This window comes from Nyctereutes procyonoides, unplaced genomic scaffold (assembly GCF_905146905.1).
Source record: "Nyctereutes procyonoides isolate TBG_1078 unplaced genomic scaffold, NYPRO_anot_genome, whole genome shotgun sequence".
Classification (NCBI taxonomy): domain Eukaryota; kingdom Metazoa; phylum Chordata; class Mammalia; order Carnivora; family Canidae; genus Nyctereutes; species Nyctereutes procyonoides.
In genome coordinates this window covers 35,513,143-35,529,381 of record NW_026575046.1, presented here as the reverse complement: position 1 = coordinate 35,529,381, position 16,239 = coordinate 35,513,143, and the positions used below count along the sequence as shown (strand labels likewise).

Genomic DNA, 16,239 nt, shown 5'->3' with positions numbered 1-16,239 from the left:
AAACAACTGTCTTGAGCTAAAGGGAGCTAAAGAAAACTGTCAGAGACTAAATTAAACCAGAACAGAGTATCACCCAATAGAGAAGAACATCAATAAAGATATAGAGATTATAAAAAGTAACCAAATAGAAATCCTGTTACTTAAAACTATAGTAACTGAAATAAAAAATCACTATGGAGATTCAGCAGCAGATTTGAGCAGGCAGAGGAATTAGTGAATCTGAAGATAGGTCAATTGAAATCATCTACTCTGAGAGGCAGAAGGAAAAAACAGTGAAGAAAAGTGAATAGAACCTTACTTAGGTGGTGGTGTCCCACCATCCGGTATATGAATATAATCACCATGGGATTTCCAGGATAAGAGGAGAGAAAGGAAAAGGCAGAATGAATATTTATAGAAATAGTGGCCAAAAATCATCCAAATTTGAAGGAAGATATGAATCCAAGAAGTTCAATGAATAAAGATAAATTCAAAGAGATCCACAGAGATACATTATAATCAAACTGTTAAATACCAAAGATAAAAAAAAGAAAAAAAAGAATCTTGAGTGCAGCAAGAGGAAAGTGACTTATCTTGTACGGTAGATTCTCAATAAGGCTAATAGCCAGTTTCTCATCAGAAACCATGAAGGACGAAGACCGTGGGTTACATAGTGCTGAAAGGAAAAAAAAAAAAACCATCAACAAGGAATTCTATAACTGACAAAGCATCTTTCAAAAATAAAGGAGAAATTAAACCCTTCTCAGGTAACAAAAGTTGTGAAAGTTCGTAACTAGTAGACATGTCTTACAAGAAATGCTAAAGAGACTACTTCAGACTGAAATAAAAAAAGACACTAGACAATAACTCAAAGCCAAACAAAGAAATAAAGAACGCTGGTAAAGGTTACTACATAGGTACATATAAAACCCAATATTAGGGCAGCCCGGGTGGCTCAGTGGTTTAGAGCCGCCTTCGGCCCAGGGTGTGATCCTAAACACCTCAGATCGAATCCCACGTCAGGCTTCCTGCACGGAGCCTGTTTCTCTCTCTGTGTCTCTCATGAATGAATAAATAAATAAAATCTTTTAAAAAAACCAATATTATTGTATTTTTAGTTAGTAACTTCTCTTTTTTCCCCTGTATTATTTTTTTCCCCTGTATTATTTAAAAGGCAAATGCATAAAACAATTACTATAAATCTATGTCAATGGATACAAAATGTATAAATATGTAATTTTATACATATAAAAGGGTGGTGTTTTATACAGAATTTTCATATGCCTATGAAGGCAAATATCAATTTAAATTAGATTGTTATAATTTTAGGATTTTAATTGTAATCCCCAACGTAACCTAACCATTTAAGAAAATAACTAAAAATATACAAAAAGGAAATGAGGAAACAAAATGGTACACTAGAAAAATCCATTAATGGAATGCTACTCAGCCATCAAAAAAAAAAAAAAGAAAAGAAAAGAAAAGAAAAAGAAAGAAAGAAAAGATATCTTGCCATTTGCAATGACATGTATGGAATTAGCTAGAGGGTATAATGCTAAGCAAAATAAGTCAATCAAAGAAAGACAATTGTATGATCTCACTCACGTGGAATTTAAGAAACAGAAAGGAAAATCATAGGGGAAGAGAGGAAAAAATAAAACAAAATGAAATCAGAGAGGGAGACAAACCATAAGACATTTTTACTTATAGGAAACAAACTGAGGTCACCGGATGGGAGAGAAAGGGGGGATGGGGTAACTGGGTGATGGACATTAAGGAGCACATGTGATATAATGAGCACTGGGTATAAGACTGGTGAATCACTGACCTCTACCTCTGAAACTAATAATACATCATATGTTAATTAATTGAATTCAAATTAAAAAAAGAAAAATCCTTTAAACTTAAAAGCTCTTAATGGAGAAACTGAGGAACAGCAAAAGAATGACATATAGAAAGCAAATAGCACTCGAAATCTCACAGAGGAAGACATAGACATGGCCAACACACACATGAGAAAATGCTCCGCAACACTTGCCATCATGGAAATACAAATCAAAACCACAATGAGATCCCACCTCACACCAGTGAGAATGGGGAAAATTAACAAGACAGGAAACCACAAATGTTGGAGAGGATGCGGAGAAAAGGGAACCCTCTTACACTGTTGGTGGGAATGTGAACTGGTGCAGCCACTCTGGAAAACTGGGTGGAGGTTCCTCAAAGAGTTAAAAATAGACCTGCCCTATGACCCAGCAATTGCACTGTTGGGGATTTACCCCAAAGATACAGATGCAATGAAATGCCGGGACACCTGCACCCTGATGTTTATAGCAGCAATGTCCACAATAGCCAAACTGTGGAAGGAGCCTCGGTGTCCATCGAAAGATGAATGGATAGAGAAGATGTGGTTTATGTATACAATGGAATATTACTCAGCCATTAGAAACAACAAATGCCCACCATTTGCTTTGACGTGAATGGAACTGGAGGGTATTATGCTGAGTGAAATGAGTCAATCGGAGAAGGACAAACATTATATGTTCTCATTCATTTGGGGAATATAAATAATAGTGAAAGGGAATAGAAGGGAAGGGAGAAGAAATGGGTAGGAAATATCAAAAAGGGAGACAGAACATAAAGACTCCTAACTCTGGGAAATGAACTAGGGGTGGTGGAAGGGGAGGAGGGTGGGGGGTGGGGGTGAATGGGTGACGGGCACTGAGGGGGGCACTTGATGGGATGAGCACTGGGTGTTATTCTGTATGTTGGTAAATTGAACACCAATAAAAAATAAATTTATTATTAAAAAATAAAAATAAGGGATCCCTGGGTGGCGCAGCGGTTTGGCGCCTGCCTTTGGCCCAGGGAGCGATCCTGGAGACCCGGGATCGAATCCCACGTCGGGCTCCCGGTGCATGGAGCCTGCTTCTCCCTCTGCCTGTGTCTCTGCCTCTCTCTCTCTCTCTCTCTCTGTGACTATCATAAATAAATAAAAAAAATTTAAAAAAAAAAAAATAAAAAAAAAATAAAAATAAAAAAATAAAAGTCTTAATGGTGAAAAAAAAAGAAAGCAAATAGCAAAACGGCAGAATAAGTTTTTTCTTATCAGTAATCAGTTTAAATGTAAGTGGATTAAGCTCTCTAAAGGCAAAAATTGTCAGAATGGATTCAAAATAGAATCGAAATATATCCTATCTGCAAAAGACTCACTTTAGACCCAAAGACACAAATAGATTGAAAGAGGAAAAAATAAAAGAAGATATTCCATGCAAATCATAACCAAAGAGAGCTGGATATCTATAATATGTTAGACAAAATAGACTTTATGTCAAAAATTGTTACAGTAGAAAAAGGATATTATATTTTGATAAAAGAGTTAATACATTAAGATACAGTGGTTATAATCATATACATATGCAACAAAGGACCCCAAAATATATGAAGCCAAAATTAGTAAAATTAGAGAAATAAATTTACAATAATAGTTGAAGACTTAAATATTTTTTGATATATGACTGATTTATAACATTATATTATGTACAATGTATATACAATGTAATATACAATGTATATTATGTAAAAATGTGTACAACACACATTTTTTTTTTGCTTGTGATGAGAACTTTTAAGATTTTTTCTCTCATCAATTTTCACATATACAACATGGTACTATTATCTATAGTCACAATGCTATCTATACATTATGTCACCAGGACTTATAACTGGAAGTTTGTAATTTTTGACCACCTTCACTGATTTTTGCCCATTTCCCACTCCTGCCCCCTCTGGCAACCACTAACCTGTTCTCTATGAGTTCTTTTTTTTTTTTTTTTTAACATTCCACATGTCAGTGAAATTATACCATATTTGTTTTTCTGTGACTTATTTCACTTAGCATAATGTCCTTAAGGTCCATCCATAGTGTTACAGGTTCTTTCTTTTTCTACAGCTGAATAATATTCCATTGTATGTATGGAATTTCTGCTGCAGTGAATATGGGGGTACAGTTATCTTTTCAAGTTTGTGGTTTCATTTCCTTCAAGTAAATATCCAGGAGTGGAATCGTTAGATCATATGGCAGTTTTTGAGGAATGTTCATATTATTTTTCATAGTGGCTATACGAATTTGCTTTCCCATCAACAATACGGTACACAAGGATTCCCCTTTCTCCACATCTTCACCAAGATTTGTTATTTCTTGTCTCTTTGATAAAATCATTTTAACAGGTGTGAGGTGGTGTCTCATTGTGGTTTTTATGTGCATTTCCTTGATAATTAGTGATGTTGAGCACCGTATCATGTACCTGTTAGCCATCTGTATGTCATCTTTGGAAAAATGTCTGTTCAGATCCTGTGCCCATTTTTTAATTGGATTATTGTTGTTGCTATAGACTTCTTGTATTATATGTATGCTTTATATATTTTGGATATTAATGCCTTGTCAAATATATGAGTTGCAAATATTTTCTTCCATTTGGTAGATTACTGTTTCATTTTGTTGCTGGTTTCCTTCGCTGTGCGGAAGCTTTTTATTTTGATGTGGTCCCACATCAAAATTTATTTTTGCTTTTTTTTGCCTTTGCTTTTGGTGTCAAGCCCAAAAACTCATCAGCAAGACCAGTGTCAAGGAATTTACTGTCCATGTTTTCTTCTAAGAATTTTATGATTTGGGGTCTTACGTTCAAGTCTTTAATTTTTAATTTTGGGTTGATTTTTATGTATGGTATAAGATAGGGGTTTCCTTATTTCCACGTGGCTGTTCAGTTTTCTCAACACCATTTATTGAAGAGACTATCCTTTTAAATTGACCATATATATGTGAGTTTATTTCTAGTCTCTCTATTCTTTTCCATTGATCTATGTTTCTGCTTTTACACAATATCATATTGTTTTATTATAGCTTTGTAATATAGTTTGAAATCAGGGAGTGTAATGCCCCTAGCTTTGTTCTTTCTCAAGATTGCTTTGACTATTTGGGGTCTTTTGTGATTCCATACAAATTTTAGGATTGTTTGTTCTATTTCTGTGAAAAATGCCATTGGAATTTTGAGGGGGGTTGCATTGAATCTGTAGATTGCTTTGGGTAGTATAGACATTTTAACAATATTTCTTTTGATCCATGAGCTCAGAATATCTTTCAATTTATTTGTTTTTTTCTTCAATTTCTTTTATCAATATCTTGTATGTTTCAGTGTACACGTCTTTTATCTTTCTGGTTAATTTTATTTTTATGTATCTTACTTTTTGAAGTTGTAAATGGGATTGTTTTCTTTTTTTTTTAAGATTTTATTTATTTATTCATGAGAGACACACAGAGAGAGACAGAGACACAGGCAGAGGGAGGAGCAGGCTCCACACAGGGAGCCCGACGTGGGACTCAATCCCAGGTCTCCAGGATCACGCCCTGGACTGAATGAAGGCGGCGCTAAACCGCTGAGCCACCGGGGCTGCCCGGGATTGTTTTCTTAATTCCTTTTTATAATAGTTTATTGTTGATGTATAGAAATACCAATGATTTTTGTATATTGATTTTGTATCCTGGAACTTACTGAGTTTGTCGATTAGTTCTAACATTTTTCATTGGAATCTTTAGGGTTTTGTATGTATAATATCATGTCACTGCAAATAGATTACAGTTTTACTTCTTCTTTAACAGTTTGTATCCCTTTTATTTCTTTTTCTTGCCTGATAGCACTGACTTGGAGTTCTGATACTATGTTGAATAAAAGTGGCAAATGTGAGCTTTTCTAATTTATTCTTTTTTTCTTTTAAAGATCTTATTTATTTATTTAGAGAGCATGAGAAGGGGGAGGAGCAGAGAGAGAGGGAGAGAAAGAATCTTAAGCAGACTCATCCTCAGCACAGAGCCCAACGACGTGGGGCTCAATCCCATGACCCTGAGATCATGACTTGAACAGAAATCAAGAGTTGAATGCTTAACTGACTGAGCCACTTATGTGCCTCTTATTCTTGATCTTAGAGAAAAAGCTTTCAGCTTTTCACTACTAAGTATGATTTAACTGTGGTTACTTTATGGATAGATCAATGCTCCAAAATGAATGAAGATGATAAGGAAATAGACTGTACAACACTGTAAACCAGCTAGACCTAACATGCATATGTAATGCTTCACCCAGTAACAATATAGATTCTTCATAATTGCATGCAGTTGCACAGAGGATAGACCATATGTTAGTTCACAAAGCAGGTCTCAATTTATTTTTAAATATTTAAATCTTACAAAGCTTCTTCTCCAACCATGATGGAATGAAACTGATAGTAACAGAAAGAAAACTAGAAAATTTAAAAATATATGGAAATTAAACAACACACTCTTAAACAATCAATGGGTCAAATAAGACATCACAAAGGAAATTAGAAAATACTTTGAGATGAATGAAAATGAAAACACAACATACCAAAACATAGTGAAAGCAGTACTGATAGAGAAATTTTAGCCTCAATGACCTATGTTCAGAAAGAAAGATCTCAAATGGACAACATGACTTTAGACCTTAAGGACTTAGAAAAAGAAGAGCAAACAAAACCTAAAGCTTGCAGAAGGAAAGAAATAAGATTAGAGATAAAGAATAGGAAAGCAAAAGAGAGTTTAATGAAATAAAAGAAAATCAACAAGTTAGCCTTTTTAAAAGATCAACAGAATTGATGAAACTTTAGCTACTTTGAAAAAAAGAGAATATGTAAATTATTAAAATGATATGTGAAATTGTGTACATTGCTGCCAACTTTACAGAAATAAAAATGACTATAGGAGAATACAGTGAATAACTGCATACAAACCAGTTAGATAGCCAAGATAAAATGAACAATACACAAATTACCAAGACTGACTCAAGATGAAATAGCAAATCTGAACAGACCTATATTAAGAGATTGAATCATTAATCAAAAACCTCACAGCAATGAAAAGCCCTAGGCTAGTTTCATTGATGAATTCTACCAAACATTTAGAGAGGAATACTCAAACCAATTCTCAAACTTTTCCAAAAAGTATGAGGGAACATTTCTAAGACCAGCATTACTCTGATCCCAAAGTCAGACAAAGGTATCACAAGAAAGAATATTACAGACCAATATATCTTATGAAAATAATTGCAAAATATGCTTAATAAAATACTAGCAAACTGAATCCAGCAGCATATTAAAAGGATTATATACCAAGTGGGATTTACCTGAGGAATGTACATGTGATTCAACATCTGAAAATCAATCAATGTAATACACCTTGTAAGTAGAATGAAGGAACAGAACCACCTAATCATCTCAATTGATGCAGAAAAGGTATTTGATAAAATCCAACACGTTTTCGTTATAAAAAGCAATACCTGATTTCAAAACTTAATAGTCAAACTAGGAACCTCCTCAACATGATAAAGGGCATTTTTTTTTAAATCAAAACCCATGGTCAATATCATCTTCACTGATGAAGAACCAAAAGGTTTCTCCCTGAGATTGGGAACCAGAAAAGGATGTCTCCTTTCACAATTGCTATTCAACATTTGTTTTAGAAATTCTAGCTAGAGAAATTAAGCAGGAAAAAGAAGACATCTAAAATAAAATAAATAAAATTATCTCTATTTGCACATGATCCTAAATATGGAAAATCCTATATATAGGAAATCCTAAGGAATCCACAAAAGTTTTCAGATCTAATGAAAAGTTGCAGGACATAAGATCAATATACAAAAATCACTTGAATTTTCTAGCAATGAACAATCCAAAAAGGAGATTAGGAAAACAATTATATTTAAAGTAGCATCAAAAAGAGCAAAATACCTAGGAATGAATCTAACCAAGGAAGTACAAGACTTGTAAACTGAAAGCTACAAAACATTACTGAAAGAAATTAAGGATCTAAATAGAGATCTAAATATTGTTAAGAAGACAGTACTTCCCAAAGTGATTTACAGAATCAATATAATCCCTCTCAAAATCCTAATATTTTTTTTCACAGAAATGGAAAAGCTGACCCTAAAAGTTTATATGGAATTGTAAGTGACCCAGAATAGTTTTAAAAACAATCGAGAAAGGAGAATAAAGTTGGAGGACTCACAATTTCTGACTCCAAACTTACTACAAAGCTACTATATCAAACAATGTGGTATCCAGAGAATGAAAAGACAAGTCACAGACTAAGAAAAATATTTGCAAAAGATATATCTGATTAGGGACTTTATACAAAATGTTGAAAATACTGAATTTTTAAAACTCAACCATAAGAAAACAACCTATTAAAAATGGACAAAACACATGAAGACACCTCACCAAAGAACATATAGAGATGGCATCTAAAGAGTGCCTAGGTAGGTGCCTCAGTGGTTGAGTGTCTGCCCTTGGCTCAGGTTGTGATCCTGGGGTCTTGGGATCAAGTCCTACATCAGGCTCCTCACAGGGAGCCTACTTCTCCCTCTGCCTATGTCTCTCTCTCTCTCTCTCTCTCTCTCTCTGTCTCTCATGAATAAATAAATAAAATCTTAAAAGAGAGAGAGAGAGATGGGGTTTAAGCACGTGAAAAGATGCATCGCATTATATATCTTTACGGAATTACAGATTTAAATGCAGTACCACTACAAACCTATCAGAATTGCCAAAATTCAAAATACAGACACCAGCAAATACTGGTGAGGTTGTAAAGCAAAGGAAATTCTAATTCATTGCTAGCAGGAATGCGTAATGGTACAGTCACTTTGGAAGACAGGCAATTCCTTACAAGACTAAAATAACTCTTACCATATAATCCAGCAGTCACACTGCTTGTTATTTACCAGGAAAAAAAAAAGAAAGAAAAGAAAACTTGTGTTTACACAAAAACCTGCACATAGATACTTAGAGCAGTTTTATTCATGGTTGCCAAAACAGAAGAAATCAAGATGTCCTTCAGTAGGTGAATAGATAAACTGTGGTACATATAAACAGTGGAATATTATTCAGTGTTAAAAAGAAATGAACTATCAAGCCATGAAAAGACATGAGGGAAACTTAAATGCATACTACTAAGTGAGAGAAGCAATGAATAGCATTATATTTTTACCTTATTTACCATCTTGTTACAGACATTTTTATATGCAAAGCAGAATATCATATTGAATCTCCATGTACCCATCACTCAACAATTATCAACAGTTTGGCTTTCTTGGTTCATTTATTTCTTCTACTTTTTTGGGGAAGAGTTTTAAGTATTTTAAAGTGAATCACCGATGTCCTATAATTTCATCTGCAGATACATCCGTATGTAAATTTACTAGTTAGGGACTTGAAAAAATGACCTACCATTTTCATACCTGAAAAATGAATAATTCCTTATTATCATCCAACAACTGGCTTGTTGAATTTTCCTCTGCTGTCTCAGCACTCTTTTCACAATGGGTTTGTATAAAAGAGGATCCAAGCAAGATATAAACATCGGATGTGATTATGTTTCTTAAGCCTCTTTCATGCTAAAATAGTACTCCAACCTCTTTTATTGTTTTTTAATGCCATGTGTTCATTAAACAAACACATTATCCTAATCTTGAATTTTGCTTGTTACATCCTTGGATATTTATATATTTCCCTATTATCCCCCCTCCTTTTCCCTGTAAAATGATAGTTAAATCTTAAAACTTGATTAGATTCAGGTTCAATTTTTTTTCTTTTACTCTCCCCTTTCTCTCTCTCTCTCTCTCGGCAGTGAAGTCTCATGAATAGTGCTGTGTAATTTGTATTCTATCACATCAAGAGGTATACAAAATCTGTTTTTCTTTAATAGTGATGTTAAGAATGATCTGTAGGGTCAGGTATTATCACCGTAAGTAGTACTTCTCAATTCTTGGCTGTACAGTAGCATCACTTGAAGAGTTCAGACCAAATAAATTAGAATCTTTGTGGGTATAGGACCTGGGAAGCAGTATTCTTTATTTTTTCAATTTTTTTTATTATTGAAATTAAATTCAAAAATTTCTCCAGTGATTTAAATGGTTAGCTAGGGTTGAGAAATATCTGTGTAATGATTTTAGTAGCTGAGGATTGTTGCCTAGAACCATGAGATTGCAAAATGGTGATTTTCTTATTCAGTATTCCTTCATTCATTAACTAGAATGCTTTTTTGAAGAAAAACCCTCATCAAAAAAAAAAAAAAAAAATCTTATCAGTTGGTTACTATGAAATACAGGAAGAGCAGGAAAATTTCTTGATCTTTTTCCCCATATCACTGAATCTTGTTTTGTTTTAGAAATACCATCATGAACAAGTAGACTTTTATATATTTGGTATGTTTTGATACATTGCCGCTCAAATTATCCTTTTATTTGTATAGTTGGCTACAGGTTGGGGACTGTGTCCTTAATGTTTAATAGGTTTTTTGTTATCTGAACAATATGTCCTAGGCTTTATCTTGTCCAGACCTGGAATTAGCCATTTTATCCAAGAAATCCAAGTTCCTTTTACTGAGATCACAATTTGAGCAATAGGGATGCTTATTGCTACTGAGTTAATAAAGTATCTAGGGCTTTTCAGTGGAAAGTATGAGAAAATATGCATTTTTTGAATGAGAAAAATAATTCATGAGTATATATTGATATTTCCAAAATAAATGTAATGTTGTAATTTCAAATGAAGTTCTTTGATTTTATGTGCTAGTATCTCCCCCCCTTAAAAATTTGTTGTCTAATGATAACATATTTGCTTTATCCTATTAAACATGATTTTTTTCTGATGTATGTGTGTGTGTGTATATACATAGAATAGCTTCAAGACAATTATATCAATAGTTTCAAAGTAGCAATATCACAAACAATAAAATTACAGGATGCAGTTTAAGATTTGTTTGTAATTCTTTTCTCTTTAGGGTATGTCTTACCAGGAAGGTACAATATTATCTTGAAATAATGTTTCTCTGTGTATTTAAGGCAACTACAAACTTGATATAACTTGGGTTCATTTGTTTTCATTTGCTTTTAATTTTTATAGATTACTTTTTAAAATATTACATTTGTTTTTAAATTATGTAAAGTAATTACATAGTTTCAAAGTCAAAATTACAATACAAAGTACGTTCTGAGAAGTCTAGCTTCTTTGCCGGTCTCTTCTCTTCCATCTTGCCTCCTACTTCAACTAGATTTTGTTCTATCTTTGCATTCTTTCTCTTTGAAAATAAATGTAAAACATATACATATGAGTGTTTTTATGATTATATTATCACATGTAACTTCTTGTAAGACTAAATAATAATAGCATCTGCATTTGGCTCAGGGAGTGATCCCAGAATCCCAGGATTGAGTCCCACATCAGGCTCCCTGCGGGGAGCCTGCTTCTCCCTCTGCCTATGTCTCTGCCTCTCTCCGTCTGTCTCTCATGAATAAATAAATAAATAAAATCTTAAGAAAGAAATAAAAGCATTTCTAGTTTCTAAAGTATTCATAGAGATCTTTTCTCAAGTTCCTTGTGACAGATCTTTTAAGTTGGCAGAACAAGTGATATTATCTGTTTTATTTTTTTTTCTATTTTTTTAAAGATTTTATTTATTCATGAGAGAGAGAGAGAGAGAGAGAGAGAGAGAGAGAGAGAGAGAGAGAGGCAGAGACACAGGCAAAGGAGAAGCAGGCTCCACACAGGGAGCCTGATGTGGGAGTCGATCCCGGGACTCCAGGATCATGCCCTGGGCCGAAGGCAGCCCTAAACCGCTGAGCCACCAGAGCTGCCCTATCTCTGTTTTATATAAGGAGCCCAAGGCTCAGAAAAATTTGGGTTTATTTAAGGTTACCAGGTTTTTAAGTGGCACAGCTAAAACTACTTCCCAGGTAGTGTGGCATGGTAGTTAGGAGAATAAGTTCTAGCATTAGCTTGCCTGATTCTGTTTCACTACTTGCTAATTATGACTTTGAGCAAGTTACTCAATCTTTTTAAGGTTCTGTTTCCTCCTCTGTAAAGTGGAGATATAGTATCTGTCTCATACAATTGTTCTAAAGAATAGTTAAGATAACACATAAAGTCCATAGCTGATGCCTAGAAAACATAGTAAATTCTTATTATATGTTGGCTAATATTATCATTCTAATGATTCTAATTGATGCCTTTCCACTATATCACAGTGCTTCTAAAGTTATTCATTTTCATCCATGCAACCTTCTAGGAATACTCATATCTTAATTGATCTGTTTTCTGGATATAACATGTTTTTACCATACCAGTGTAGCCATGTAGTGTTTGCAATTTGCATTATAGACTTTAGCACGTCTAGTATATACCTGGATTCTAGATCTTTTTCTTAATTAAATTCTCCACCAAGCCTTGCATAATATCTTGCCTACATTGATTGAGTCCTGAAAAATGGTGGATGAATTGTTTCTAGCTGAAGTGTGTAGGCTTTGTGGAAGAGGTATCTGTGTAATTCAGTGGATAGAGAGACCTGAAGGTAGAAGAGCTACAGGAGCAAAGTCATACTAGCTGGAAGTATGATACGTTCAGGATGTTTCTATTATGTTAAAAATGCCTGAATGAAGATGTGACAATAGGAAAGGAAACCTGAAACATTTTGGAACCTTAGCCTTATTATTGTGATATTTAATGTGGGCATGTCCCCTGGCTCTTAGAGATATGGGGATGGGATACCAAACTAGTCAAAATGCCCCATATTTTCAAAGAGTTTGAGATAATAGTCTAGGATGTCTATGGTACTTATGCTTTTAAAGGGAAGAAAACAAAGTTGACCTTTTAAAAAAAAAAAATGTGGGGATCCCTGGGTGGTGCAGCGGTTTGGCGCCTGCCTTTGGCCCAGGGCGCGATCCTGGAGACCCGGGATCGAGTCCCACGTCGGGCTCCCGGTGCATGGAGCCCGCTTCTCCCTCTGCCTCTCTCTCTCTCTCTCTCTCTCTCTCTCTCTCTGTGACTATCATAAATAAATAAAAAAAAAATGTAGGAGCGTGATGTGAAACCCCCAGCTTGTGCGTTTTGCTGTGTGGTTGCTATGTTTATGTTATCTGTCACTAGATGGAGTCCATGAGCCCAGGGAACTCCTGTTTGGACTTTTGTATACCCCTTACTATGATTCCCATTCTATGCCTTTGAAAGGGAGAATACTCTAAAAAAATAAAAAAAATAAAAAAATTGACAGATGGGTTTGAATGGCAGAATTTTAGATTTGCCTTAAAAAAAGCAGTTTGTAAAACAACGAAATAATCTTTTCAGCTGTTCACATTGCAAAAATTTTATTTGAAAAAGATCTTTAAAAACATAATTTAATATCCATTTTAAATCTTACTGATAGGAAGAATGTTTTTAATTGAACTTATTGAGGGTCAATTAGAGTGTTGAGTTATCCTCTGTTCTGGTACCACAGCCCCCGCTCCAGGAGCTGTTTTGTTTTGTTTTTTGTTTTGTTTTGTTTTGTTTTGAGTATAGTTGACACAGTATGTTATCTTAGTTTCAGATGTATAACATAGTGATTTGATAAGTTTGTACATTATACTATGTGTACTTATACTATGTACAAATTATATTCATCATAAATATAGCTACCATCTATCCTCATACATTACTCTTACAATGTCATTGACTATACTCCTTATGTGGAGCCTTTTGTTCCTGTGACTTATTTACTTTATAACTGGAAGACTGTATCTCCCACTCCCCTTCACTCATTTTGCCTGATTTCTGACTCCTGTCTCTTCTGAGAACCATCAGTTCTCTGTACTTATAGTTCTGATTCTGTTTTTTGTTTTTTAATTTTTTTAGATTCTACTTACAAGTGAAATCATGTAGTATTTGTCTTTCTCAGTCTGGCTTATTTCATTTAGCCCAATACCCTTTAGGTCTATTTATATTGTCGCAAGTGGCAAGAGCTCATCCTTTTTTATGGCTGCAGAATATTCCAGTGTGTGTATAAAATACATCTTTTTTATTCATTCACCTATTGATGGACACTTAGGTTGTTTACATTTCTTGGCTATTATAGATAATACTGCAATTAACATAGAGATACATATATCTTTTTAAATTAATGTCTTCATTTTATTTGGATAAATACCCCAAAGTGGAATTATTGGATCACATGGTATTTCTACTTTTAACTTTTTGAGGAACATCCATGATGTTTTCCATAATGGCTGTACCAATTTACATTCCCACCAGCAGTATATGAGGTTCCTTTCTCTCCACATCCTTGCCCACACTTGTTATTTTTTTTTTGTCTTGTTGACTTTAGCCATTCTTACAGGTATAAGGTGATATCTCATGGTTTTGACTTGCATTTCCCTGATGATGAGTGATGTTGAGCATCTTTTCATGTGACTGTTGTCCCTCTGTATGTCTTCTTTGGAAATATGTCTATTCAGATCCTCTGCCCATTTTTAAACCAGATTTTTTGGTTTTTTTTTTTTTGGTGTTGAATTGTGTAAGTTCTTTTTATATTTTGGATACTAATCTTTTATTGGATGTACCATTTACAAATATCTTCTTCTATTCAGTAGGTTATCTTTTAGTTTTTGTTGATTATTTCCTTTGCTGTGCAGAAGCTTTTTATTTTGATACAGTTTCAATCATTTATTTTTGCTTTTGTTTCCCTTGTCTTAGGAGACACATCTAGAAAAATGTGGTTATGACTGATAATAGATAAATTACTGTCTGTGTTCTTTTCTAGGATTTTTATGGTTTCAGGTCTCAAATTTAGGTCTATAATCTATTTTGAGTTTATGTATGGTGTTCAAAGTGGCCCAGTTTCATTCTCTTTACACGTAGCTGTTCAATTTTCCTAGCACCATTTATTGAAGATAGCCTTTTCCCTATTGTATATTGTATATTGCCTCTTTTGTCATAAGTAAATTGACCATATAATTAAGGATTTATCTCTGAGCTCTCTATTGTCTTCTATTGATCCGTTTTTATTTTTGTGCCAATGCCATACTGTTTTGATTCCTGTAGCTTTGTAATATATCTTGAAATATGGAATTGTGTTACCTCCAGCTTTTTTTCTTCTTCTCAAGATTGTGTTAGCTACTCAGGGTCTTTCATGGTTCCACACAAATTTTAGGATTACTTATTATAGTTTTGTGACGAATGCAGTTGATGAGTAACTATTAATTCAAACCTAATTATATATCCCCCCATTAGTTTTGTTTCAAATACTAATAAGAACAATTGTTGCACTGCTTTTACTAAGCTTCATTTTTACCACAGTATAACACATGCCTGCATTTCAAATCCTTACATGGTGTCATGAGAGAAGAGCCCAGATTAGCAATTTTTCTATATCAAGGTTGTCAAAGGATAGAAGTCCGAGGCTGATTGTAGATAATAGCTCTGCTGAATCACAAGCTTACTTTGCCTTTTTTTTTTTAATTTATTTTATGTTGGGACTTGGTAGTGGTAAAAGAGCAGATGAATACATGAAGTGGTTATAGAAAGTTATCTTGAGGAATTTCCAGGCCCTAAAGAGGTTGCAGTTATTAAACTTGCTCAATTAGTCTGTATGCAAGGCAGCATGGTGGGGCAAGGTATGATCTAATTCTAATTTTTGTCTTTCTGCTACAGCACGTGCCCTTATAGTCGGCCTCCCTTTGGCTATGGAAATTTTCCAAGTTCAATGCCAGAATGCCTTGGTTATTATGAAGACAGGTACCAAAAACATGAGGCTATGTTTTCAGCTTTAAATAGAGACTATCCTTTTAGAGACTACCCAGATGAACGTACACACAGTGAAGATTCTCGGAGTTGTGAGAGCATGGATGGGACCTCTTACTATAATAGTCATAGTCACAGTGGGGAAGAATACTTAAATCCCATGCCTCAGCTGGACATTGGAGCCTTGGAGAATGTCTTCACAGCCCCAACATCAACTCCCTCTAGCATCCAGCAAGTCAATGTCACTGACAGTGATGAAGAGGAAGAAGAAAAAGTGCTCAGAAATTTATAATTTTAAAACAAATATGCACAGAAAATAAACATTTCTTAAAATATATTCTGGGTCAGTTGGTGTGAGAAATAAAAAGCCTAGAATGCTTTGCTGAGAGTTTTCAGCCATGATTTGAGGAGTCAAATCAAACATAACTTATGCCTTCATAAAGTTTTGATGCGTGAAACAGGAGTCCTGATGTCTCATCGTAGGAATATTTAAGAAATGAAGTACTTTATTTTTGTGGCTGAAATTTGTATCAACATATATTATCATTACTTTATCTTGGAATGTGCAAAATACTGAATCCTCACAATTATATTGAGGGGATAGGGTGTATATATCTAGCATGACAAGTGTGCTTTGTATTT

The 16,239-nt window shown here is 34.2% G+C and overlaps 1 protein-coding gene across 1 annotated transcript in view; it reads left to right on the top strand.

Moving 5' to 3' along the window:
- SOX30 (SRY-box transcription factor 30) overlaps nt 1-15,889 on the top strand; it is a 29,297-nt gene extending 13,408 nt beyond the window's left edge. Inside the window, exon 5 of the mRNA XM_055325425.1 lies at nt 15,508-15,889. Coding sequence (XP_055181400.1) covers nt 15,508-15,889 — 382 coding nt within the window. The remainder of the gene's footprint in view (nt 1-15,507) is intronic.
- The last annotated feature ends 350 nt before the right edge of the window (nt 15,890-16,239 follow it).